Below are 24,829 nucleotides of genomic sequence, written 5' to 3' on the forward strand. Positions count from 1 at the left end.
TATGTGTATGGAATGAGCTGCCAGAGGATCTGGTGGAGGCTGGTACAATTGCAACATTTAAGAGACATTTGGATGGGTATATGAATAGGAAGGGTTTGGAGGGATATGGGCCAGGTGCTGGCAGGTGTGACTAGATTGGGTTGGGATATCTGGTCGGCATGGACGGGTTGGACCAAAGGGTCTGTTTCCATGCTGTACATCTCTATGTACTAAATATTGGCAAAACTGACGAGATCAGTTTAGGATATCTGGTCAGCATGGAACCGACAGGTCTATTTCCATGCCGTATGATTCTATGACTCGAAAAGTTGCGACCCTTGAGTACTCATCATCATTTGATTTGCGACTAACTGCTGATCCCATTCTCCATTGTAGATATGCAACGAATCCATATATCCCATTAGTAGTCTGTCTATTGACAGAAAGATATATGTAGTTCTATTACCGTTGCACCAGTGCACTTTTTGGCTAACAGATTCAAATAATCTGTGTATTTGGTGTGTAACTTTGATTACTTTAGTGCCTCATCAGATTCTCGTGCAGTTAATGATTCTGAAAAACAAATACTCATTTTTTAAAAGCTACTTCAGTAACTAAGGTTTGGTAAGCCAATTACTGTTGTAGCATTCCTCTGAATCTTTTCAAGTGCCTGTAAATCACCAGCCACCACACAAGCAATCAAACCTAATGTGTTAACAAATCACTCTTGAAAATGCAAGCTAATATTTTATGTTGCTTTAGTTAATGCGTACTGGCCATGGAGTTCACAGGATTTGGATACAGTAATGTCAAGATCCTTTTCCTCCTTGACAAACTTCAGTTGTTCATACTTTTAGGATATATTTATTCATTCTTTCCACATGCACTACATTGCCATTGCCAAATGTAGGCCGAGACTTTTGTTGCTTTTAAGGTTTGCATGGGATAGTTGTAGTTTAAAGTTGTTAGGATTCTTGAGTTGTGTGTGAAACCAGGGGCTTTTGTTCCTCGATAGAGAGTGTCACAGGCTAGGCTATCCCATGCCTTGTTGTTATTGAAGGTGATGGTGTGCAGCCTTCACGAGCCTCTAGTCCATTTGCTGTTGGTAAACTCTCAATGCCATTGAAGAGGGGCTTCCAGGATTTTGACCATGTGAACAACAAAATGATATTGCACGTCAGGATGGTGAATTGGTAGGAAACCTGCCGGTGGTGTTCCTGTGTACCTATTACCTGTGTCCTTCCAGATGGAATGGTCGTGGGTTTGGAAAGTGCAGTCTGAAAACTTCAGTGAATTTCAGCAGAGCATGTAGATTGTGCACGCTGCTGTTACAGTGCTTCTGTGGTGGAGGGAGTAGGTATTTGTGCATTTGGTGCCAATAAAGATGGCTGCTTTGTCCTGGATTGTGTAAGCTTGTGTTAGAGTTGCACTTGGCTAAGCAAGTGGAAAGTATTTCCTCAGTCTCGACTGTGTAGTAGATGATGGATTGGCTTTGGGGAGCGGATAGGTGACTTTTACATGCTGCAGGTTTTCTCGCTTCTGAAATGTTCTTGCAGTCACAATATTGGACAGATTGGATTGTTTAGTGAGGTCCTCGGATTGGCCCCATCGGTGTCGGACAAGTCCCTGGTGGAGCAAAAAAATGGGTGGCACAATGGTTAGCACAGCGACAAAGACCTGGATTCAATTCCCGCCTCAGGCGACTGACCATGTGGAGTTTGCATATTCTCCCCGTGTCTGCGTGGGTTTACTCTGGGTGCTCCGGTTTCCTCCCACAGTCCAAAAATATGCAGGTTAGGTGAATTGTCCGTGCTAACTTGCCCGTTGTGTTAGGGGAATGGGTCTGGGTGGGTTGGTTGCGCTTCGGCAGGTCGGTGTGGACCTGTTGGGACGAAGGGCCTGTTCCCACACTGTAAGTAATCTTATATTTATGTAACTGGTCTGGTTCAGTTTCTCATAAATAGTAACCCCCGGGACTTTGATAATGGAGTATTTAAGAATGGTAGTGTCGTCGAATATCGATGGTTGGCTTCTTTCTTTTTAAAGATCATTGACTAGTACTTTTGTGGTGTGCATGTTAGCTCAAGCCTGGATATTGTCCAGGTCTTGTTGCATATGGATACAGACTTCATCAGTATCTTGTAGTGTTGAATAGTGCTGAACATTTGTGCTTCTCCTATGATGGAGGGAAGGTTGTTAATGAAGTAGCTGAAGATAGTTGAACATAGAATACAGCGCGGAACAGGCCCTTGGCCCTCTGTTGTGCCGACCTGTGAATTAATCTAAGTCCATCCCCCTACACTATCCCATCATCCATATGCTTATCCAAGGGTTATTTAAATGTCCCTAATGTGGTTGAGTTGGCAGGGAAGGCATTCCACCCCCTAACCACTGAGTAAAGAATCTGCCTCTGACATCTGTCGTAAGTCGTATTACCCCTCAATTTGTAGCTATGCCCCCTCATCATCCTAGGAAAAAGACTTTCACTGTCAACCATAGCTCGATCATCTTGTATGTCTCCATCAAATCCCTCTTAGCTGCCTTCTCTCCAGTGAGAACAGACCCAATTCTCTTAGCCTTTTCTCATAAGACCATCCTTCCAGACCAGGCAACATCCTGGTAAATCCCCTCTGTACCTTTTCCAATGCTTCTACATTGCAGCATGACATTACGGTGCTGGAACTCAATTCCTCTACCAAAACAACCTAACACACCGTATGCTGCCTTAATAGCACTATCAACCTTGGTGGCAACTTTCAGGGATTTATGTGCATGGACACCAAGATCCCCTCTGCATATCCACACTACAAAGAATCTTTCCATTGACCCAGTACTCTGCCTCCTTGTTATCCTTCCCAAAGTGAATCCCCTCACATTTATCTGCATTGAACTCCATTTGCCATCTGTTAGCCCAATTCTGCAGGGACTTTATCCAAGTCCCCCTGCAACATGCAACATTCTTCCACACTGCCCACTGCTCCACCAACTTCCGTGTCATCTGCAAACTCACTAACCCATCCACCGATGCCTGTGTTCAAATCACTTATAAAAATGACAGAGCAGTGGTCCCAAAACAGATCCTGGTGGCACACCACTAGTAATAGGACTCCAGACTAAATATTTTCCATCAACCATCACTCGCTGCTGCCTTACAGAAAACCAATTTCTAATTCAAACTGCTAAATCACCCTCAATCCTATGCCTCTACATTTTCTCCAACAGCCTATCCATCTGGAACCTTTCAATGGCTTTACTGAAATCCATGTACACCATGTCAACTGCCCTACCATCGTCCACCTGCTTAGTCACTTTCTCAAAAACCTCAGAGGTTTGAGAGACATGACCCACCCTGACGAAACCATGTTGACTATCTGCAATCAAATTGATGATAAATCCTATCTCTTATAATCTTTTCCAAGACTTTTCCTACAACAGACGTAAGGCTCACTGGTCAATAATTACCTGGGTGATCTCTACTGCCCTTGAACAAGGGCGCAACATTTGCAATCCTTCTTCAGTCCTCTGTACTAAACCTGTCGACATTGACCAGTCAAAGATCAAGGCCAAAGGCTCCAACACCACCTCCCTAGCTTCCCAGAGAATCCTCTGATAAATCCCATCGGGCCCAGGGGACTTGTCTACTTTCACTCCTTCTAGAATTGATAACACCTCTTTCTTATTAACCTGGATCCTTTCTAGTCTAATATCCGATATCTCATTCTTCTCTATAATATCCTCCTTTTCCTGAATGAAAACAGATGAGAAATATTTGTTTAGCACCCCTCCAGTCTCCACAGGGTCCACACACAGCTTCCCATTTTTGTCTTTGACTGACCCTATTCTTACCACAGTTGTCCTTTTATTCCTCACATACCTATAAAAAGCTTTAGGGTTCTCCTTTTATTCTACCTGCTAAAGACTGCTCATGTCCTCTCCTTGCTGCTCTTAACTCTGTCTTTAAATCCTTCCTAGCTAATCTGTAACTCTCCATTGCTTCACCTGAACCATCTCGTCTCAACGTCACAAGTCTCCTCCTTCCGCTTAACAAGAGGTGCAATTTCTGTCGTAAACCATGGTTCCCTTGCCTTATTACTTCTTCCCTGCCTGACAGGGAAATACCTATCAAGGACACTCAATATCTGTACCTTAAACCAGCTCCACATTTCAAATGTCTCCATCCCCTGCATTTTGCTACCCCATTCTATGCATCTTCAGTATTGCCTAATCACATTATAATTGCCCTTTCCCCCATCTATAACTCTTGCCCTGTGGCATGTACCCATCCCTTTCCATCACTAAACTAAACATAACCGAATTATTGTCTCACTGTCCAAAGTGCTCACCTACCACTAACTCAAACACCTGGCCTGGTTGACTACAAAGCACAGAGTGCGGCCTCCCCTCTTGTCAGCCCTTTGACATACTGTGTCAGGAAACCCTCCTTCACAAATTAGCACCTCAGATGGATCAGTTTTTGTCTAGAGTTGTAGCATTTCCAGTCAATGTAGGGAAAGTTAAAGTAGCGTAAATGGACCATCAATTAACAACATTCATCATTTGACTGTAATATCTAAGATAGTCATGAAGTTACTATCTTCCTTTTTGTGATTGGTGCCAAACTAATGTTGAAACTATGAGAATCCCCCCCCCCCAAATTCACCCAGGGTGCCGCTCCACCCTCTGCAACTGAATCCTCAGCTTCCCAACCCACAGACCACAAACCGTGAAGTTAGATAACTGCACCTCCTCCATGATAATCCTCAACACCAGAGCGCCCCCCCCCCCCCCCCAAGAATGTTTTCAGCCTGCTGCTATATTCTATGTACACTCTCGACTGTGTAGCCAAATTTTGTACAAACGCCATCTACAAATTTGCTATTGACACCACAGTCGTAGGCCGGATATCAAACAGTAATGAGTCAGCATGCAGGAAGGAGATGAAGGGTTGTGGTGCAGTGATAATAATCTCTCTCAGCAAACAAACGAACTGATCATTGAGTTCATCTAGAAAGGAGGAGAACATGCCCCTATTTATCCAGTGGAGCTGGGGTGGAGAGGGTCGAGAGCATCAAGTTCCTAGGAATGACGATAACCAGCAATCTGCCCTGGACCCCTCTCATAGGTGTGATAGTCAAGAAGGCACAACAATGCCTCTTCATCCTCAGGAGGCTTAGGAAATTCAACATGTCCGTAAGGACCCTCGCCAACTTCTACAGAAGTACCATAGAAAGTATTCTATCTGGATGCATAACGCCCTGGTATGGCAACTGCTCTGCCCAGGATCATAAGAGACTACGGAAAGTTGTGTACACAGCTCAGGCAATCACGAAAGGCAACCTCCCATCCATGGACTCCATCTACACTTGCTGCCAACATCATCAAAGATCCCTCTCACACCCTGGTAATATTCCCTTCCAACCTCTTCTGTTAGGCAGAAAATACAGAAGCTTGAACACCTGCAGCAGTGGGTTCAAGAACAGCTTTTTCCCTGCTGTTATTAGACTCCTGAATGGACTCTAATTTCAAATCTAATGTTGATATTGCTTTGTGCTCCTCCTGTGCAGCCATAACCTTGCATGCCTTGCTCTGTCTAAACATCCTCTGATCTATATGTCCTTGTATGTTATGATCTGCCTGTACTGTTTACAAAACAAAACTTTTTCACTGTACTTGGGTACATGTGACAACAATAAATCAAATGAGTGTGACTCCACCCAGCACCTTGCAAACCCATCACCACCGCCGTCGAGAAGGACAAGAGCAGCAGATATGTGGGCGCACTTCCAAGCTTTCCTCCAAGGCACTTGCCATCCTGACTTGGAAATATGTCATGATTCCTTTAGTTTCAAATCCTGGAATATTCCCATCTGTTGTTTTAGGTTTACCTACAGCAAATGGAATGCAGCAGTTTAAGGCGGTAGCTCACAGCCACCTTTTTCCATGGCAACTAGGAATCAGCAATGAATGCTGTCCCAGCCTTGGCCTAACTGAACCTGAGTGTCAGTGAATAGATTATTGTGAAGCAAGTGCTGCTTGATAATGTTGATTAGCCTTTCCATTATTTTACTAATCAAGAGTAAACTGCTAGGTGAGGAAGTGGCTGGGCTAGACTGGACCTGCTTTTTATCTACTGGACATATGCTGCCAGTTTTCCATTTCTGGTAGATGCCAATGTTGTAATTGAAGAGCCTCAATGGTTTTGATGTGGAATTGGCCTATATCCTCAGGCATGGCAAATCTAGCAGATAATTTTGATCTCCTGGCAAACAATGTGTCTTTTACCAGTGTTGATCTCTGAGATTGAGGGAGGGAGAACGTACAAACTCCACACAATCGCACAAGGCTGGAATCAAACCTGGATCCCTGGCACAGAAACAGCAGTGCTAACCAATGAGTCGCTGTCCCACCCTGTTTCCAGTGTCTGTGCAGTTCTTCCGTTGTAGGCAATCTTTTAATCTTCCTATATAAAACAAGAGATGAGCATCTCTTAATGTCTCTGTTTCAGCACCACCTGATTTAAAGTGAGTATTCCAATGCAGCCAGTTTTGCATATTCCAGGCTGGCAGGTGATCCCAGCCATCCTCGGTTAGCAGTGTCCTTTTTTTAAAATCACTTCATGACTATTACAGTCGGATGATGAATGTTGTATATTGATGGTCCATTTACACGACAGTCAAAATACCTTCTCAAAGGTGTCAGAAAATCCCAAGTATGTAAAGTCTGTTATTTGATCCTTGAACTTCTCCAGCTGTAATTTTGTTCTGTTCACATTGTAACCTTCCTCAATCTTGCTTCTATGATGCAAACTTTTTTGTGCATGTCATCCCTATCATTTTGAGTTTTTGTCAACATGTTTCAAAATCTCCTCAAAACTGACCCTGCCTTCAGTTGCATCACAGTTTTAACCGACTTGTTCCTCAGGATCCGTACTTAACACATCCGTAAAGGTTTTGATATTAATGGCATTGAGTGATCAAAGTGTTTCAAGTCATGAATTTAAACTAGCTGTAAAGTAAAGGAGCTTAAGGTTATTTAATGTATTTCTTGATAAATAACTACTTCTTCTGTCAACCAGGTAGCCTAGAGGTTAGGCTTATGGGATGTCAAGACTTGCTGGAGACAGTTCCTGGTCGATCAAAAAATACATTTGTTCCTTTGCCTGGCTGGAGCCCAAATGAAACCAGGTCCTCCTTCATAAGCAGAACTAGCAAAGGCAGAAGTGGAAATAGCCGGTATCCTGTCAAAACAGAAGATTTGTCCAGTTAAGTAAACTTTAAATAAACATATGTTTTATGGGTTTGTGCATCGTCTGAGCATCAGAGAACTTGACCATCTTTCTGAACTTCATGTTACAAGACGTTACTTCATTCTTGATGGAGGAACTGGGAGTTGTTGAATCAAAATACAGCATAGGTTGGCTTATGTATTTGTGCACCCTTCCTCTGTTAATAGAACATAGAACATTACAGCAAGGTACAGGCCCTTCAGCTCTTGATGTTGCACCCTGTGAAATCAATCTGATGCTCATCTAACCTACACCTTTTCATTATTATCCATATGTATGCCCAATGCTCACTAAGTGCCCTTAACATAGTCGAGTATACTACTATTGCAGGCAGGCCGTTCCACACTCCACTACTGAGTAAAAAATCTACTCTGGTACCTGTCCTAAATCTATCACCCATCAACTTCAAGCTATGTCCCCTCGTGTTAGCCTTCACCAACTGAGGAAGAAGGCTCTCGCTGTCCACCCTATCTAACCCTCTGATTATCTTGTGTCTCAGTTGACTCACCTCTCTATCTCCTTCTGTCCAACGAAACCGCCTCAGTTCCCTCGGCCTTTCCTTGTAAGATCTTCCTTCTGGACCAGGTAACATCCTAGTAAATCTCTTCTGAACCCTTTCCAAAGCTGCCACATCCTTCCTATGCTGCGGTGGCCAGAACTGTATGCAGTACTCTAGGCCTTATCAGTGTCTTGTACAGCTGAAGCATGACCTCGTGGCTCTGAAACTCAATCTCCCTAGCAATAAACACCACACACCATATGTCGTCTTAACAACCCTATCAGTCTGGGTGGCAACTTTCAGGAGTTTATGCACCAGGACACACCGATCTGATTGTCTACACTGCCAAGAATTTTACCATTAGCCCAGTACTCTGCATTCCTGTTACTACTTCAGAAGTGAACTATCTCACTTTTTTCCGCATTAAACTCCATTTTCCACTTCTCAGCCCAGCTCTGCATCTTATCTATGTCCCTCTGTAACACAACATCCTTAGGTACTATTCACAATTCTGCCTATCTTAGTGTCATCTGCAAATTTACTAACCCATCCTTCTGCGTCCACATCTAGATCATTGATAAAAATGGTCAACAGCAGTGGCCCCAGAACAGATCCTTGCAGCACACCACTGGTAACAGTTCCAGGATGAACATATCCCATCAACCACCACCCTCTGTCTTCTTTCAGTAAGCAAATTTCTGATCCAATTTGCTAAATCACTTTCAATCTCGAAACTCCGTATTTTGTGCAATAGCCTACTGTGTGGAACCTTATCAATACCTTACTGAAGTCCATAAACATCGCATCAACCGTTTTACCTTCATCCATCTGTTTTGTCACCACCTCGAAGAACTCAATAAGGTTAGTTAGGTATGACCTACCCTTCACAAAACTGTGTTGACTATCCCTAATCAAATTATTCCATTCGAGATGATTATCAATCCTATCACTTATAACTTTTCCAACACTTTTTACCCATGCCTGAAGCAAGGCGTACTGACCAGTAATTACCAGGGTTGTCTCGATTCCCTTTCTTAAACAAAGGAATAACATTTGCTATCCTTCAGTCTTTGGCCACTTCTCCTGTCGACAATGATGACATAAAGATCAAAGCCAAAGGCTCTGCAATCTCCTCCCTGGCTTCCCAGAGAATCAGAGGATAAGTCCCATCCAGCCCAGGGGTCTTATCTATTTTCAGATCTTACAAAAATTGCTAAAATCTCCTCATTGTCAACCACAATCCCATTTCATCTAGTAGCCTGTATTTCTGTATTTTCATTAACATTGCCCTTTTCTAATGTGAATATTGATGAAAAGTATTCATTAAGCGCTTCCCCTATGTCGTCTGATTCCACACACAACTTTCCACCACTATCTTTGATTGGCTGTAAGCTTATTCTAGTCATTCTTTATTCTTTTATTCCGGATATACCTATAGAAGGCCTTAAGGTTTTCATTGATCCTATCCGCCAACAACTTTTCATGTCCCCTCCTGGCTCTTGTTAGCCCTGTCTTTAGATCTTTTCTGGCTAACTTAACTCTCAAGCCCCCAAACTGAGCCTTCATGCCTCATCCTCTCATAAGCTGCCTTCTTCCTCCTAGATAAGAGCTTCAACTTCTTTAGTAAACCATGGCTCTCTGTCTTAACAACTACCTCCCTGACTGATTGATAGGTATATACTTATCAGTGACCTGCAATAGCTGTTCCTTGAATAAGCTCCACATTCCAAGTGTGTCCATCCCCTGCAGTTTCCTTCCCCATCCTATGCAACTGATGAATATTGCCTGATCGCATCATAATTGCCTTTTCCCCAGTTATTACCTCTTTCCCTGTGGTATATACCTATCCCTGCCCTTGCTGTTGTGAACATAACTGAATTGTGGTCATTATCAAAGTCCTCACCTACCTCCAAATCTAACACCTGGCTGGGTTCATTACCCAGTACCAAATCCAATATGGTGTTGCCCCTTGTTGGTCTGTCTACATACTGTGTCAGAAAACCCTCCTGCACACATTGAACAAAAACTGGCCCATCTAAACTACTTGAACTATAATATTCCCAGTCAATATTGGGAAAGTTAAAGTCCCCCATAACAACTACCCTGTGACTCTCACTCCTATCGAGAATCATCTTTGCTATCCTTTCCTCTACATCCCTGGAAAAATTCAGAACGCTATAGAAAACGCCCAGCAGGGTGACCCCTCCATTCCTGTTCTAACCTCTGCCCAAACTGCGTCAATGGATGAGTACTTAAATGTTATCTCCGCTGCTGTAATACTACCCTTGATTAACAGTGCCAACCACTCTTTCCTGCCCCGTTCACCACCACCACCACCATCTTCTCTGTTCTTACTGAAACATCTATAATCCCAGAATCTGCAAAACCATTCCAGTCCTTCCTCTAGCCATGTTTCTGAAATGGCTGCAACATCGAAATCCTAGGTACCAACCCTCGCTGCAAGTTCACCCATCTTATTCCAGATGCTCCTGGCATTTGAAGTACACACATTTCAAACCAACATCCAGATTGCTGGTGTCCTCTCGCGACCTTGTACACCTATCCCTGACCTCAGTACCCTTAACCTCCTGTATCATGGAACTACAATTCAGGTTACCATTCTCCAGTGGTGCTTCACTGGCACGTAGCAGTGGCAACAAACCAGAGATGATGATTCTGTTCTAGCTATAAGCTTCCACCCTAGCTCCCTGAATTTCTGCCTTAGATTCCCTCACCTTTCTTCCTACCTATGTCGATGGTGCCTATGTGGACCACATCTTGGTTGCTTAACCTTAACGTAAATTACAGTTTTATTCATTCTTTTTCACCCTGACTAAAAGCTGGCAGGAACAAATGCTTACAAATCATTTTTGTCCCATGTTTCAGTAGCGTAATTAGTGCAGGCAAACCCACAATCCTTTAGTGGCTTGTCTATTCTGAAGCTCTTAAGATTCAATCTATAGTGAATTTTGAGAAGATTTGTAGCTCAGGTTGAGGTTCTGCATGTAGGTTTGGTTGCTGAGCTGGATTTTATAAATGCAATTAACTTAAAACTGTACATATTACAGTCTTGGTTTAAATTTGTTCCTAAAATTAATTTGAGCGTGTGTGTACAAGCCTAGGTCAAGGCCCTCAGCATGATTTGAAATAAGTAGAACAAAAGGTCAACTAAATGTGAAGTAGTGGTTAGCTTATGCCAAACTAGGTTTGAAATCTTTTAGTTTGTAAGTAGAAAAGAAGTATGATTGGCCAGCTTGTACTTATTTTAGAGCTATGAAGGGAAAAGTGCTGGGTGGGGCATGTAAAGATGAAGAGTGGAATGCACTCCCTAAACTCCTCATTCAGTTCAGAAAGTATTTAAATGTGGAAGGTTACTGGTCCTGATCAGCAATATGAGAGTGCTTAGTCATTTTGTTTTGCCCTGCTCTGCTTACAGCACACAGAATCCTAAATTTACTTATTTGTTGAAGGTTGTGTTGAGAGAGAGCTCAAGGAAGTCCCAGTCCTCTGGCACTATCTAACTGAGAATTTATTTCTGTACAGATGAGATTGGTGCTGTACTGAAGCTGGACAATACAGTTGTTGGACAAACTAGTTGGAAACCGGTTTCCAATCAGTCGTGGGATCAGAAATTTACATTAGAGCTAGATCGGGTAAGCAAGAGAAACTGTGCACCTTCTTTCTTGGAAGTAGGACGTTGCCTTATTAATGAGGGAGAGCTCGAAGCTGGAATTTAATCACTGCGGTTTTAATGCTTGTCAAAACTATAACTGAACAAATTGTCATATGGCATTTAGACCGAAGTCTGGCTGCAAAACTAAATTAGTCATGAAATTTTATTAGTAGCTAGCTATTAATTGGGCCATGTAAAAATATGGTTGAACTCTATTCTAGGATTCCCCAATTGCCAGCAGATGTTTTTCAGCAAACTTGCCTTCGAGCCTGTCAAAATAGTTCATGTAAAATTTCTCTGCAATATCTTTCATCCTCAAAATTGGCCTCCAATTTTTAAATAGAATCAATTCTGGAACAATGGTACTTCCCAAGTGAACACTCTCTCAAATAAAATAGCAGGAACTTTGACATGATGTAATACTGGGCTTCCCAAAGCGTGGAGGTCAATGCCTAGTGGGATTACAAGTCAAAGTTTTTTGAGGTGGTGAGCTCCAAAACAGCAATGGCTGTCATGGCACTCCTACAGAGTTAACTGTTTGGAAGTCCCTTAAAATTTTGTATTTTTGATGTCCTGTTCTGAAAAACCCAATCTAAGCTTTTTTTTAAAGCACTAAAAAAACTCTCTTCTCTCAGGTATGCATTACCACTCACACTGAGGGAATTCGAGTTTCTGAAGCCTCCAAATGGTGTCACAATGCAAAAACATTTACATTATAACGCCCTGACATTTAATTGTAGTTGGCACTTCAGAATCAGTTTATAATTTATTTTGGTGACTGCACAGTCTTGACCAACAGGTTTTGGAGACCAGTTGTTATGTAGTCATTTGTTCTGGATGGGATGCTGCAGTAATCTGTAACAACCATCTCATGGAATTTTCCCTCGTCAATTTTGGAAAGTGCTTCAAATCATTTCAAATTACCACATGAATAATCTTTTGATACAAACTTGAATTGCTCTTTGCCCTGGTATAGTGGCAGGCAAACCTGTCACTGAACCAAGCTTTGCGCTTGTCACTATTGTCTCTTCAAAGTTTGGGAGCAAGACCAAATTGTGTAATTGAAAATATGAAGTGGTGTAATGGTCTACGATCTTAATAAGCAATTCCAAGTTAATGAAGCTTGAGATCTTTAAGTCTTGTTGAATAATGCTTCTAGTTTTTAAATTAATCAAATTTAGTTTTGAATTTTGTTTAGTCGCGTGAACTGGAGATGTCTGTGTATTGGCGTGATTGGCGTTCCCTCTGTGCTGTGAAATTTCTTCGGTTAGAAGACTTCCTAGATAATCAACGGCATGGAATGTGCTTGTATCTAGAGCCACAGGGTACACTCTTTGCAGAGGTATGGATTATCCAAAATTCTGACTTCGTTTGCTCCTGTATTTATATCATGTGCGACATATTCAACTGTATTTTCCAGGTAACTTTTTACAATCCGGTTATTGAGAGGCGACCAAAACTTCAACGACAGAAGAAGATTTTCCCAAAGCAGCAAGGTAAAAATTCAAATCCAAGTATGGACTGTTTGGTTTAAAAATAAGTCAGTCAGTTAATTGTTGAAGAGTCGGTGTCACCTAGCATAGAATGTTGTTTGCGTGAGTAAAAGTAGATCATATAAGATCTTTGCAACAAGTTGATGAACAGCTGTCTTTTTCAACCTGCCTTTTCTCATTACAGGCAAAACGTTCCTTCGAGCCCCTCAGATGAATATTAATATCGCCACATGGGGGCGATTGGTGAGAAGAGCTGTTCCTACCGTGAATAATTCTGGCACCTTCAGCCCCCCAGCCTCTATCCCTGCTGCGGTGCCAGCAGTTTCTCATTCAGCAAGAAAAGATTCAACGAAGTGTGTATTTTGTCTGAATTATTTTTTTTAAATGTCTGTGGAAAGCAATGAATGTGTCTATGTTGTAGGACTGATTTTTTTTTTATCTTTTGTTTGTTTAAGAGAACTCTGATCAAAAAGTTCCAAAATTTATATTATAGGCATTTGAAACATAATTAACTTGAGAAATGGGATAAACTCAGTTTCATCTTTTTAAGTCCACCATCATGGTTTTAAGCAACTCATGTCAGCAAGGAGAAGTCCAAAGCAGCACTTTTTGAACATAATGCAAATATACAGTTAATTACAGATTCTTTGCATAATGTTTTTGGTTGTAGGTCATCCATGTTATTTTGATAGACAGACTTGGTTTGACTTAGAGATGCTGCCAAAAAACTATATCTGAATGATGTTGCACTTCAGACAATTTTATCCTATCAGCTTGATCTGAAAGATGACATTATGGATCTTATGCATCTCTGAGTTTTTCAGTCACTCATATTTGTTAGAGCTATAATTGATTATATTGTCTTCAAAGTATATTTTGTTTTGATGAGTGGGAGGAATTTTATGCAAGTGTTCAGTTGTAGCTGAACCTTTTTTTATTCTTCCATGAGATGTGGGCTTCACTGGCTATATCAGCATTTATTTCCCATCTTAAATTGGCCTCGAGAAACTGGTGATGAGGTGCTTCATGAGATGCTGCAGTCTGTGATGTTGATAAATGCTGGACATTTCCAGGTTTTTAACCCAACAACACACAACAAATGGCACAAAGTGCCAAGTTGAGATGATGTGCAGCTTGAAGGGGAAATTTACTGATGGTGGTGTTAGTGTATTTGCTGCCTTTGTCCTTCTGAGTAATAGAGGTTGAAGTTTGGAAGGTGCTGTTGAAGGAGCCTTAGCGAGTTACTGCAGTGCATCTTTCAAAAAGAAACACTTGCTGTCACTATGGATTGGTGCCAATCGAGCAGGCTTCTTTCCAGTGGATAGTGATAACTGTTTGAATGTTGTTGGAGCAGCATTCGTTCAGGCAAGTGGGATTATTCTATTCGAAGCATTGAAAAGTGAGTTGCTAGTTGCAGAACTCTTTGCCTTCAGCCTGCTCCAGTAGTCACAGTATTTATTTGGCTTGTTCAATTTCTGGTCAATGGTTAACCACATTCCACTTTGCCTCAACTCTGATGTTCCAGTAGTTGAAGAGAATGTAGGGCATTCTCCAGGTTTTCTGGACCAAGCTCAAACAGATCAGGGAAATTTCTCATTACTATAAGTGGAACCTTGCTATCTGCAAATTGGTTACTATATTTAAAAACTGAAAGTACAGCAGATGCTGTAAATCAGAAAGAAAAACATGGCTGAAAAAGCTCAGTAAGTCTAGCAGCATCTCTGAAGAGAAATCAATGTTTACGGTCAAGGGACCCTTCCTCAGAATTGATTGCAGCTAGGAAAATGTTGGTTTTTATGTAGAAGATACAGTGGGAGTTGGGGGGGGGGGAGGAAGAGAGCGAAGAACTGTTGGACAGATGAAGTAGATAATCAGCCTACAGAATGAATCAGTGTGGCACTGGAAAAGAAAGTGGGTCAGACAGCATCCGAGCAACAGGAGAATCAACATCTCTCTGGCATAAGCCCTTCATCAGGAATGTGGGAGGAGGTGGAGAGGGGGAGAAGGGGCCTGAGAGATAAATAGGTGGGTGGGGTGAGATCACTGGGAAGGCGATAGGTAGATGCAGGTGGGGGGTGATGGTGATAGGTCCGAGGAGAGGGTGGAATGGATAGGTGGGAAGGAAGATGGAAAGGTAGGACAGTTCTAGGGTGGTGTCGAGTTGGAGGGTTAGATCTGGGATGAGGTGTGGGGATTGGAGATGAGGAAACTGGTGAAGTCAACGTTGATGCCATGTGGTTGGAGGGTCCCAAGGCTGAAGATGAGTTGTTCTTCAGTGTGTAGGTTTGCTCGCTGAGCTGTAGGTTTGATATCCAGACGTTTCATTACCTGGCTAGGTAACATAATCAGTGGCGACCTCCAAGTGAAGCGAAGCTGTTGTCTCCTGCTTTCTATTTATATGTTTATCCTGGATGGGGTTCCTGGGGTTTGTGGTGATGTCATTTCCTGTTCGTTTTCTGAGGGGTTGATAGATGGCATCTAGATCTGTGTGTTTGTTTATGGCATTGTGGTTGGAGTGCCAGGCCTCTAGGAGTTCTCTGGCATGTCTTTGCTTAGCCTGTCCCAGGATAGATGTGTTGTCCCAGTCGAATTGTTTTTTTTCATCCGTGTGTAGGGCTATGAGGGAGAGAGGTGTTCTTCCTCCGGTATCGGGTGGCTTGGTTTTGGCGATGGAGGAGGCATGTCCATAGTGGAGTGGGAGAGAGAGTTACAGCCACAGGATGGTGGAGTTGTTTGAAGCATGTGTTCCAGAGATGTTCGCTGAAACATTTTGTGAGTTGGCTTCCTGTCTTCCCCCAATATAGAGGAGACCACATTGTGAGCAATGGACACATCAGATGAGATGTTTGAATGAGCATAATGAGTCCTGAAGACTGTAGAGTTCCCAAGTGGAAAATGAGGTGCTGTTCTCCAGCATGCGCTGAGCTTCGCTGGAGCAGTGCAGCAAGCCTGAGACAGAGACATTGGCTAGGGAACATGGTGTGTTGAAGTGGTTGCTATATTTATCACATTAAGCCAGTAACTATAATGAAAAACGAAATGAAGTCTGAAATTATTTGGGACATGTTATGGATATGAGTGCTATATAAAGGCCAGTTAACTTAAGTAGTTGCAAGTGATTTTGGCAGTAGTTATGAATTCTGAGGTGAATAATGCAAAAGAGATGAGACAAATTTATTAAAGGCAAGTCATAAGCAAAACTTGCTTTGCATTGGTTGGGCTTGCAGTGTAAACATGTCAGCCAATTCTTTGACGTAGTAGGGCATGACCATTGCCTCAAAAACAAATTGCTGGAAAGGCTCAGCAGGTCTGGCAGCATCTGTGGAGAGAAATCATTAACATTTTGGATCCGGTGATCCTTCCTCAGAGCTATTAACTCTGATTTCTCCTCACAGATGCTGCCAGACCTGCTGAGCCTTTCCAGCAATTTGTTTTTGTTTCTGATTTACAGCATCCTCAACTGTTTCAATTTTGATTTTTAAAAAAAAAATCATTAATGGCCATAGTCAGTGAGCTCCTATTTATCTTACTCTGGAAATTCTCGGTGATTCCACATATGGAGAACGGAGTGCAGCAGACAGTCATTTGGTGTCTTAATTCTTAAATATCAGTTGATGCCCAGCTGTAATAGCTTTTTGTGGCCAAAAGTTTGATTTTTGCATGAAGAGGTATTCTCTGACCTTACCCTGAGCAGCATGAGCTGTAATTTTGTGGCCCCTTGTTCGGGGGTTCCACCATCATACCTGACTACTGGAGGAAATAGTTTCTGCCTGTCCATTTAGCCTGTGAACTACTTTTAATAATTTTAAACCCCTCGATTGAATTACCCACTTGGTCTCTTAAACTTAACATCCTTAAATCTTACAACTGTTCTCAGTTCTTTCCATGGTAATAATGCTGTGCAAAATAAAATTATAGAAATAGCTGTTGCTTCTGCTTAGACTCTGGTGTCGAGATTTCATAAAGCTGGAAAATTTGCGACCGAGGCACTATCTTGGAGTCTAAAGAGTTGAGAAACTGGAGCTTTCAATTTTTTGAGCTTTGGCATTGAGTGGCAAAGGTGGAGATTTTTTTAACTATGTGCAACGACTCTCATTTCTATCATGTGACCTGGTCATTGGCCACTATGACCAGTTCTACAGAGTTGAGTCCAAGTTAGTATCAAGAATCTAATTTGGCCATTGGATCTTTGCAGTGCTTTTAATGGATTTAAAGCCTTGTGCATGAAATGAACTGAAGAATTTGGTATTTAAGCTCTGACTTGACTCATATATATTAATACTTTACAGCGATCTACCAGTAACGAAACTAGAATTTGAACCAGAACCACCACCTGCTCCTCCAAGAGCTTCATCTCTTGGAGAAATTGGTGGGACCACAACAGAAGTAAGAATTCCAGATAATGTACAGGTATGAACATGAAATACTGGGAAGGTTAAATGTAATTATGCCTAAGTTCTATAACTGTGCTATTGTAAAGCAATTCAAAATCGATTCCTAGTAGACTATTCAGAGTGCTGCTTTGTTTTACTGTTTATGCCATGAGGACTCCTACACTGTAAGGACTTTTCCTGTTGAGTGATACAAAATAATACAACAAAGACTTACAGTTTCACTGCCTGTCATGAATGGAAATAGTGGGTTATAGTCACAATGTCCATTGTTCTTGAAGCAGAAGTTTCTTTTGTTCTCTTGTCGAGGCTCCGCACAGGCGGTCTGTCTCCAGACTGCCTCAAGCCACCAGATTTAAATCATGGTGAGCAGACAGCTCTGTCGTTCTCAGTGTGTATAATTTAAATAAATATGAACTTACAAGACTAGCTTTTGCACACAGCTGAAGGTCATAGTGACCACTCAAATGGTAAAAAAGCAGTATTTTAAAATGGGTGTTCATAGTCGATGGTGTGCCCTGATTACAGCAATAGATTATTGAATAACATTCATAATTAAATCAGAGTGGGAGAATGAGTGAACAGTTACTTTGATGCAAAGAGCAGTTTAATCACCACAGCTTGGGGTGGGTGGGTCGGGTGGAGGAAAGCTGTCAATGACGACTAAATGATCCGAAATACAATCGAATTTGAACTATAGCATGGAAATAAGCCATTCAGATCATTGCTTTCAAAGAACTGGAACAGAAACACAGTTGTGGTTAGTCCTACATCTCTGCTTTTTTTCGTTTGCACCCTCAAGAGTGTGTTCCGCTTAATTTTATAATTATTCATGTAATCCATTTCCACCATTCTTTTGAGTTAGTCTTCTAGGCCTCAACTGGGTGAAAAAAAGATCATCTTGCCTCCAAATATTTTGCTAATGATTTTGAATCTCTGACCTCTGGTTATTGATTCACTTGCTGAAGGGAATAGTTTTCTCTTGGCTCTGTCAAAACCTCTCATCATCTTGTAAATTTCAATTAGGTCACTTGTTAGCCTCATCTTTCCAAGAAGAGCTCACCATTGCTTTTGAGTTAGGCAATCTTTCTCTTAGACACATTTCCCTCAAAGAAAAGTTCAAACGTTATAATTTGGAGCACTTTTTTTGTGATGCACTTGTTTTGGTGCTACACCTTTCATTTGATTTTTGCTATTTCTGCTTCAAAACAAAAAATGTTCTAATTCTGTTTTACTCTCCTTTTTATAGGAAGCACTCTCAACTTTTGATTTCCTAAATGATAGAAACAATATTGTTTCCAAGGTAGAGAACAATATCATTTCTGTGCCTGAGATACCCCACCCAGAGCTAAACTTTCGAACACTCCCACAGTCAGAAGACAAACGGTATAGTACTTTTAACCTTCTCTCTGTATATTTTAAGAGCTCATGGATTTGAAGAAATATTTAAATAGTCACTACTATGTGATCAACTCAACTGCAACTGTATATATTAAGACTTATTATAATGAGATCTTTCATCTTTTAATTCTTCAGAATGCAACCAAGATTCCAGTTCAGTCTTCTGGACTTCAGGTGTGTTGCTGTACTTGGCAGGGGTCACTTTGGAAAGGTAATCCTAAATTGAGAAATGCAATGTCTGTTTTGTGCTCTGAACCGTTGTGGTGAAATTTAATATTTGACTTTCAATCTATACATAACGTAGGTTCTTCTTTCTGAGTACAAAGTCACTGGTGAAATGTTTGCTATTAAAGCCTTGAAGAAAGGAGATATTGTGGCCCGTGATGAGGTAGACAGGTAAGATCTTAAGAACTGTATGTTGTCAGAGTATTTTCTGTAGCCTATAAATTTTGTTCCTAGGTATCTACGGGAAAGAATGGAAGCAGGATTTTTTAAATATAAGAAATTCTAAGCAGGAAGTTTGGAAAGAACTCCTCAAGCCACCTTCAGTAATTCTTTGCCGACTATTGGCGTTGGTGATGTTGCAAGCACTTGATATAGACCATATGTGTGAGAAAGCCATTCTCTCTCATTTACTTGGCTGATGTGTGCAAGCTTAATATGTTTAACTTTAGGGCCATGTTTTTAATCCAATTGCAACCAATACATCACGGGTAGCCAACCAAGTTGAGAAGAAAAGTCACGCTCGTGCTGTGGCTTCTAATGAACCAAAGAGCAAAAGGAAAAGCAAATCAGCAAACCAGTTGGACCATGCCTGTTGCAGTGTAGTGTCATCCTATTGGCAGTAGAGATAAATATTTAAGATTATATTTTTAACACTGAAATTTAGGGCTTACCGATACGCCTTGCCTATAGCAGACATTTGACTTTTTCTTCTGTGTTTCTACTTGTAGATTAAAGCAGCAGGCTTGAGTAAAATTTAGAAAATAATATTGAAATAAAATTGTTTTTAGAGCATCACTTTTAGTTCCATATCATTGGCAATGTTGTCAGATTCAATAGTAAGTTGCTATTTTGTGTACTTTTGATAAGTACTTTTGGAATTGCATTCATTGCTGAAGTGTAAAACCTAATTGTATTGTTTTGTTTCCACTCCTATCTGCAGCCTTATGTGTGAAAAGAGAATTTTTGAGACTGTGAACAGTGTCAGGCATCCGTTTTTGGTCAATCTTTTTGCCTGTTTTCAGACCAAAGATCATGTATGTTTTGTAATGGAATATGCTCCTGGTGGAGATTTGATGATGCACATTCATGCTGATGTTTTCTCCGAACCCAGGGCTGTGTAAGTATTAACCAGTGCTTATATTCTTAACAGCTTATTACTTAGGCAACAACGCTGATCTATGCAGAGAACTTGACCCCCATTTTAAACTTCTGAATTTGAAGCAAAGAGCACCTTATTGACTGTCAGAAATGATGAAAGTAAATCCTTGCTGCAATATTGATCCTTACAATTTCACTAAAAACATTTTGATGTTTATCTTTTTGTCATTGGATAACAACACCAAAAACAAAAATACTGTGACACTAACTAAATCAGTGCATCTTGCTTGTATTAATGCTATTTTCCTGTTGATTTGTTAGAATATGACAGGTTGTTTCCTTGTCACTTGTGTCCATTAATCACAATGGAAATAAATTGTCATTTATTTTTGCCATCTCTGAGACTTTTAATGAGCATAATGGTTGTCATGATGGAGAGAGGAAGGGAAGGAGGGAGGGAATGACGGAGTGAGCCCACACCGATCCTCCACACTGCCAAGAGTCCTGTCTTTAACCCTATATTCAGCATTCAAATTCGACCTTCCAAAATGAATTACTTTGCATTTATGCAGGTTGAACTGTCTGCCACTTATCAGCCCAACTCTGCATCCTGTTTAATGTCATGTTGTAACCTGCAACAGTCCTTGACATTATCGCAACACCACCCACCTTTGTGTCACTGGCAAACTTACTAATTCACCCTTCCACTTTATCAAAGTCATTTATAAAAACTACAAAGAGTAGAGGCCCAAGATCAGATCCTTGCAGGACACCACTGGTCACCGACTTCCAGGTGGAATACTTTCCATTCAGTACCACTCACTGTGGTCTTTTGGCAGCTAATTCTGTATCCAGACAGCCACATTTCTCTGTATCCCATACTTCCTAACTTTCTGAATGAGTGTATCATGGGGAACCTTATCAAATGCCTTACTGAAATCCATATACACCCCATCCACTGCTCGACCTGCTTCAACTTGTCTCGTCACATCCTCAAAGAACTCAGTAAGGCTTGTGAGGGCATGACCTGTCCCTCGAAAAGCCATGAATATTGACCCCTCAAAGTTGCCACCCAAGTTGAGAGGGTTGTTAAGAAGGCATATGGCGTTTTTGGCTTTCATGAACAGAGGATTGAATTTAAGAACTGAAGTTTTGCTGCAGTTTTGTGAAACCCTAGTTAGACTATACTTGGGATATTGTGTCCAGATCTGGTCGCTTCATTACAGGAAGGATGTAGATGCTTCACAGAGAGGGTGCAGTGGAGATTTACCAAGATGCGGCCTGGATTGGAGGGATTATCTTATGAAGAGAGGTTGAAATGAGCTTCGGCTTTTCACTTTGGAGAGAAGACGGAAGATAGGGGACTTGATAGAGGTGAACAAGGTAATGAGAGGCATAGATAGAGTAGAATGCCAGAGACTGTTCCCCAGGGCAGAAATGGCTGTCACGAGGAGTGATAATTTTAGAGTGATTGGAATAAGATGTAGGGGAAATGTCAGGGGTAGGTTCTTTACACAGGGAGTGGTGGGTTCATGGAATGCGCTGCCAGCGGTGGTAGTAGGTTCAGAGACATTAGGGACATTTTAAGCGACTGCTGGACAAGCACATGGATGGCAGCAAATTGAGGGATGTGTAGGTTAAGTTGGTCTCAGATTATGATCAATGATCGGAACAACATTGTAGACCAAAGGGCCTGTAGTGTGCTGAACTGTTCTATGTTCTATGCTTACCTCCAGAGGTGACTGCACTTCAAATGTAATCCAAGACCTTAACAGTTAATTAAGTCAGGACTATTAAATGATTTGCGTTTAAAACTTTTAGTCTCTTTCTACATGAAGACTGAATGATGAAAGCAAGCTAATAATAATTCTTTTAGACTTGTGGATTTCTATTTTACATTAGTGATAGCACTGTGGCCTTACCAGTATTAAATGTAACACATTGTTCAAGAAACTACCACTATCTCTAGCAGGACAATTAAGGATGAGCAGCATGTAGTGAAACTCTCACCCCGTGAAAGAGCATTTATTTCTTTTACAGCAAAAATTCTTTTACTGAGCATTCTTCTTGCCTTGTGGAATTCTAAAGGCATGCTGTTTATTCTGTAGGCCGGTCAGTCTTTACAGCGAAATAATTATTTTCAAATAATCCATTTTTTTAATATAATGTTTGCAATTTAAGTGTTATAGTTATTTGCCTATCCTTTTTTTTGTTAATATTTTGTGACATCACCTTTTCTGGTTAACTGATGTTGTATTCAGTCCTGAGACACATTATGTCAAGGCTCAGAAATTCATTACCTCAGCCTGATTATTTGGGACAAGGGAGGAACTGGAAGACTGAGCAGTTCTCGTTACCACATAGTGAGGAAATATTGGCTTTGGAGGGGGCATGTAGCGTAAATCTACATGAATGATACTTGGATGCTAAAGGTTTAATTTCACAGCAGCACTATATAACTAGTAAATGCTGAAATTTAGAAGTTTTCATTTGGTTAAAATTTTCAAAATATTAAGGGGAGGGAGTAGGCAGGTGGAGAGTAACTATTTCTGCCTGCCTTGCGAGATTGAAATTAGGAAACATTTATTCTACACTCAAAGGGTGTTAGAAATTTTGAATCCTTTTCTGGAAATAGCAATTGAAACTAGGCAAGGTGATTTTAAATCTGAGGCTCGGTAACAAAATTCTGTCAACATTGTTAATAGTGAAAGATCAAAAACTGATATGTAGTTAGCTTGCAGATCAGCTTTGATCTCATTTGAGGGATGATACTGACTCGAAGAAATAAATGGCCACTTGTTGCTCAATAAATAGGCTTCAGTTCATTTTTTTGTAGTTTTCATGTAGACTCTGGTCTGGTTGAAAACTTGTAACAAGGAGCCTGAGGAGATGAGAAAGCTAGGAAAGATTGTCTACTGTATCGGTAGAACTAGCGGGAGGCAAAAGAAAATTCTCAACGATCACTCATTTGTCACCTTTTCTGAGACGGTATGCTAAGTTAGAAATACAATTGTAATTTAAGCTTTTTAAAATATTAATTAACTTGATTTCTCTGTGATAGGTTTTATGCTGCTTGTGTGGTTCTTGGTTTACAGTATTTGCACGAACACAAGATAGTTTATAGGTAAGTAGCAAAATAATTGGTAGTTATTGGTCTGCTTTTAGGTTTCTTTTGTTAATAGAATAGTTCCACCATGTATAGGTGCCAATATGGTGTGATGCACACTACAGCAAATAACTGCTCATTTGCAATAATGTTACCGAATCACCTGATCATCTAAAGGCGCACTGTTGACTGCAAGTTCTAGCTGTGGAATATGCAAATATTAATGTTCATGGAGTATATAAGGAAATACTTTTTTAAAAAAAACTCCTTTTTCTGGATGAGGCTTTGCAAATTTTAACCATTTTAAACAATCTGCTAAAAGAACTGATTGTCAAAGAGGGCCCAGCATGTCAGAAGGAAACCCTCTAAGCAAATATTATGTAAGGTTACCAAAATGACCACATGTAAATGCACAATTGCCCCATATCTTGTATTTTGAAAGCAGTTGAAGGTTCAAAAAATGTTCAAAGATAATTGCAACAAGTGTCACCTGGACAGGGTCAGATAATTTGAATTATTTTTGAGATTGCTGGTTAGTGATTTATTATTGTTATCTGATTTCAGCGTAATCCTTTCTGCTTATTATTCCCCTCCTCCCCCAGCTCTCATCTCTACCCTTCCCCCAACTCCCCCTCCCTGCTGAGCAGAAATGATGGGATTCAATGCCAAAAGAGAGAATGCTGGAAAATCTCAGCAGGTCTGGCAGCATCTGTAAGGAGAGAAAAGAGCTGACGTTTAGAGTCTAACTGACCCTTTGTCAAAGCTATTTGGCTTGATGCTCAGTGATGTGGTCATGATGCAGGGGGAGGTAGGAGGAGGACTCTGAGAGTTGGCGCTCAGCCTCTGCGAGGTAGAGGTCAGTATGCCAGGTGACCACAGCACCCCCTTTGTCAGCAGGTTCATGACAAGGTTGGGGTTGGACCTAAGGGAGCAAAGAGCAGAAAGTTCTGATGGAGAGAGGTTGGAATGGGTAAGAGGGGCAGAGAAATTAAGGCGGCCAATGTCCCGTCGACAATTGTCAATGAAAAGATAGAGGACAGGAAATTGTCCTGGCGTGGGTGTCCAATTAGAGGTGGAATGTTGGAGGGATGTGAAAGGATCTGTGGAGCGGGGGGTGGGGGGAGGACTCTTGCCCAAAGAAGTGAGGGCGAAGGCGACGGAAGAAGAGCTCAGCATCATGTTGAGCCCGGAATTCAATGAGGTGGGGATGGAAGGGTACAAAGCTGAGTCCTTTGCTGAGAACAGCATGCTCAGCCTCAGAGAGAGGAAGATCAGAGGGTATGGTCAACACACGGCAAGGGCTGGGGCTGGAAGAGATGGGGTTCGAGGGATGGCAAGAAACAGGAAAAGTTTGGAGTTAAGGAGTCGAATAATGTCAGAAGGAGCTTTGACAAAGGGTCAGTTAGACTCTAAACATCAGCTCTTTTCTCTCCTTATAGATGCTGCCAGACCTGCTGAGATTTTTCAGCATTTTCTCTTTTGGTTTCAGATTCCAGTATCCGCAGTAATTTGCTTTTATCTTGTGGGATTCAATGGTTATTTTTAAAAATACTAATTTGCTTTGATAGGGTAAATGAGGAGGAACAGTTTCCAATGAATCTCGTATAATCCAAAGTGCCCTATCTTGAAGCAGATTCAAAATAGTGTCATTCAAAAAATAATTGTGTAAATTCTTCATT

At 41.3% G+C, this 24,829-nt stretch overlaps 1 protein-coding gene across 2 annotated transcripts in view; it reads left to right on the forward strand.

The window, feature by feature from the left end:
* LOC122554156 (serine/threonine-protein kinase N2-like) overlaps positions 1-23,187 on the forward strand; it is a 117,200-nt gene extending 94,013 nt beyond the window's left edge. Inside the window, exons 8-18 of one of the 2 annotated variants that reach the window (XM_043698731.1) lie at positions 7,055-7,240; positions 11,307-11,416; positions 12,635-12,778; positions 12,857-12,932; positions 13,114-13,282; positions 17,219-17,339; positions 18,570-18,706; positions 18,857-18,932; positions 19,026-19,117; positions 19,887-20,063; positions 23,106-23,187. In XM_043698731.1, coding sequence (XP_043554666.1) covers positions 7,055-7,240; positions 11,307-11,416; positions 12,635-12,778; positions 12,857-12,932; positions 13,114-13,282; positions 17,219-17,339; positions 18,570-18,706; positions 18,857-18,932; positions 19,026-19,117; positions 19,887-20,063; positions 23,106-23,172 — 1,355 coding nt within the window. In that variant the 3' untranslated portion in view covers positions 23,173-23,187. Of the gene's footprint in view, positions 1-7,054; positions 7,241-11,306; positions 11,417-12,634; positions 12,779-12,856; positions 12,933-13,113; positions 13,283-17,218; positions 17,340-18,569; positions 18,707-18,856; positions 18,933-19,025; positions 19,118-19,886; positions 20,064-23,105 lie in introns of those variants that run through there. The other variant, XM_043698732.1, reaches the window with a different exon arrangement.
* The last annotated feature ends 1,642 nt before the right edge of the window (positions 23,188-24,829 follow it).

The sequence above is a fragment of the Chiloscyllium plagiosum genome, chromosome 11 (genome assembly GCF_004010195.1).
Source record: "Chiloscyllium plagiosum isolate BGI_BamShark_2017 chromosome 11, ASM401019v2, whole genome shotgun sequence".
In the NCBI taxonomy this organism is placed as follows: domain Eukaryota; kingdom Metazoa; phylum Chordata; class Chondrichthyes; order Orectolobiformes; family Hemiscylliidae; genus Chiloscyllium; species Chiloscyllium plagiosum.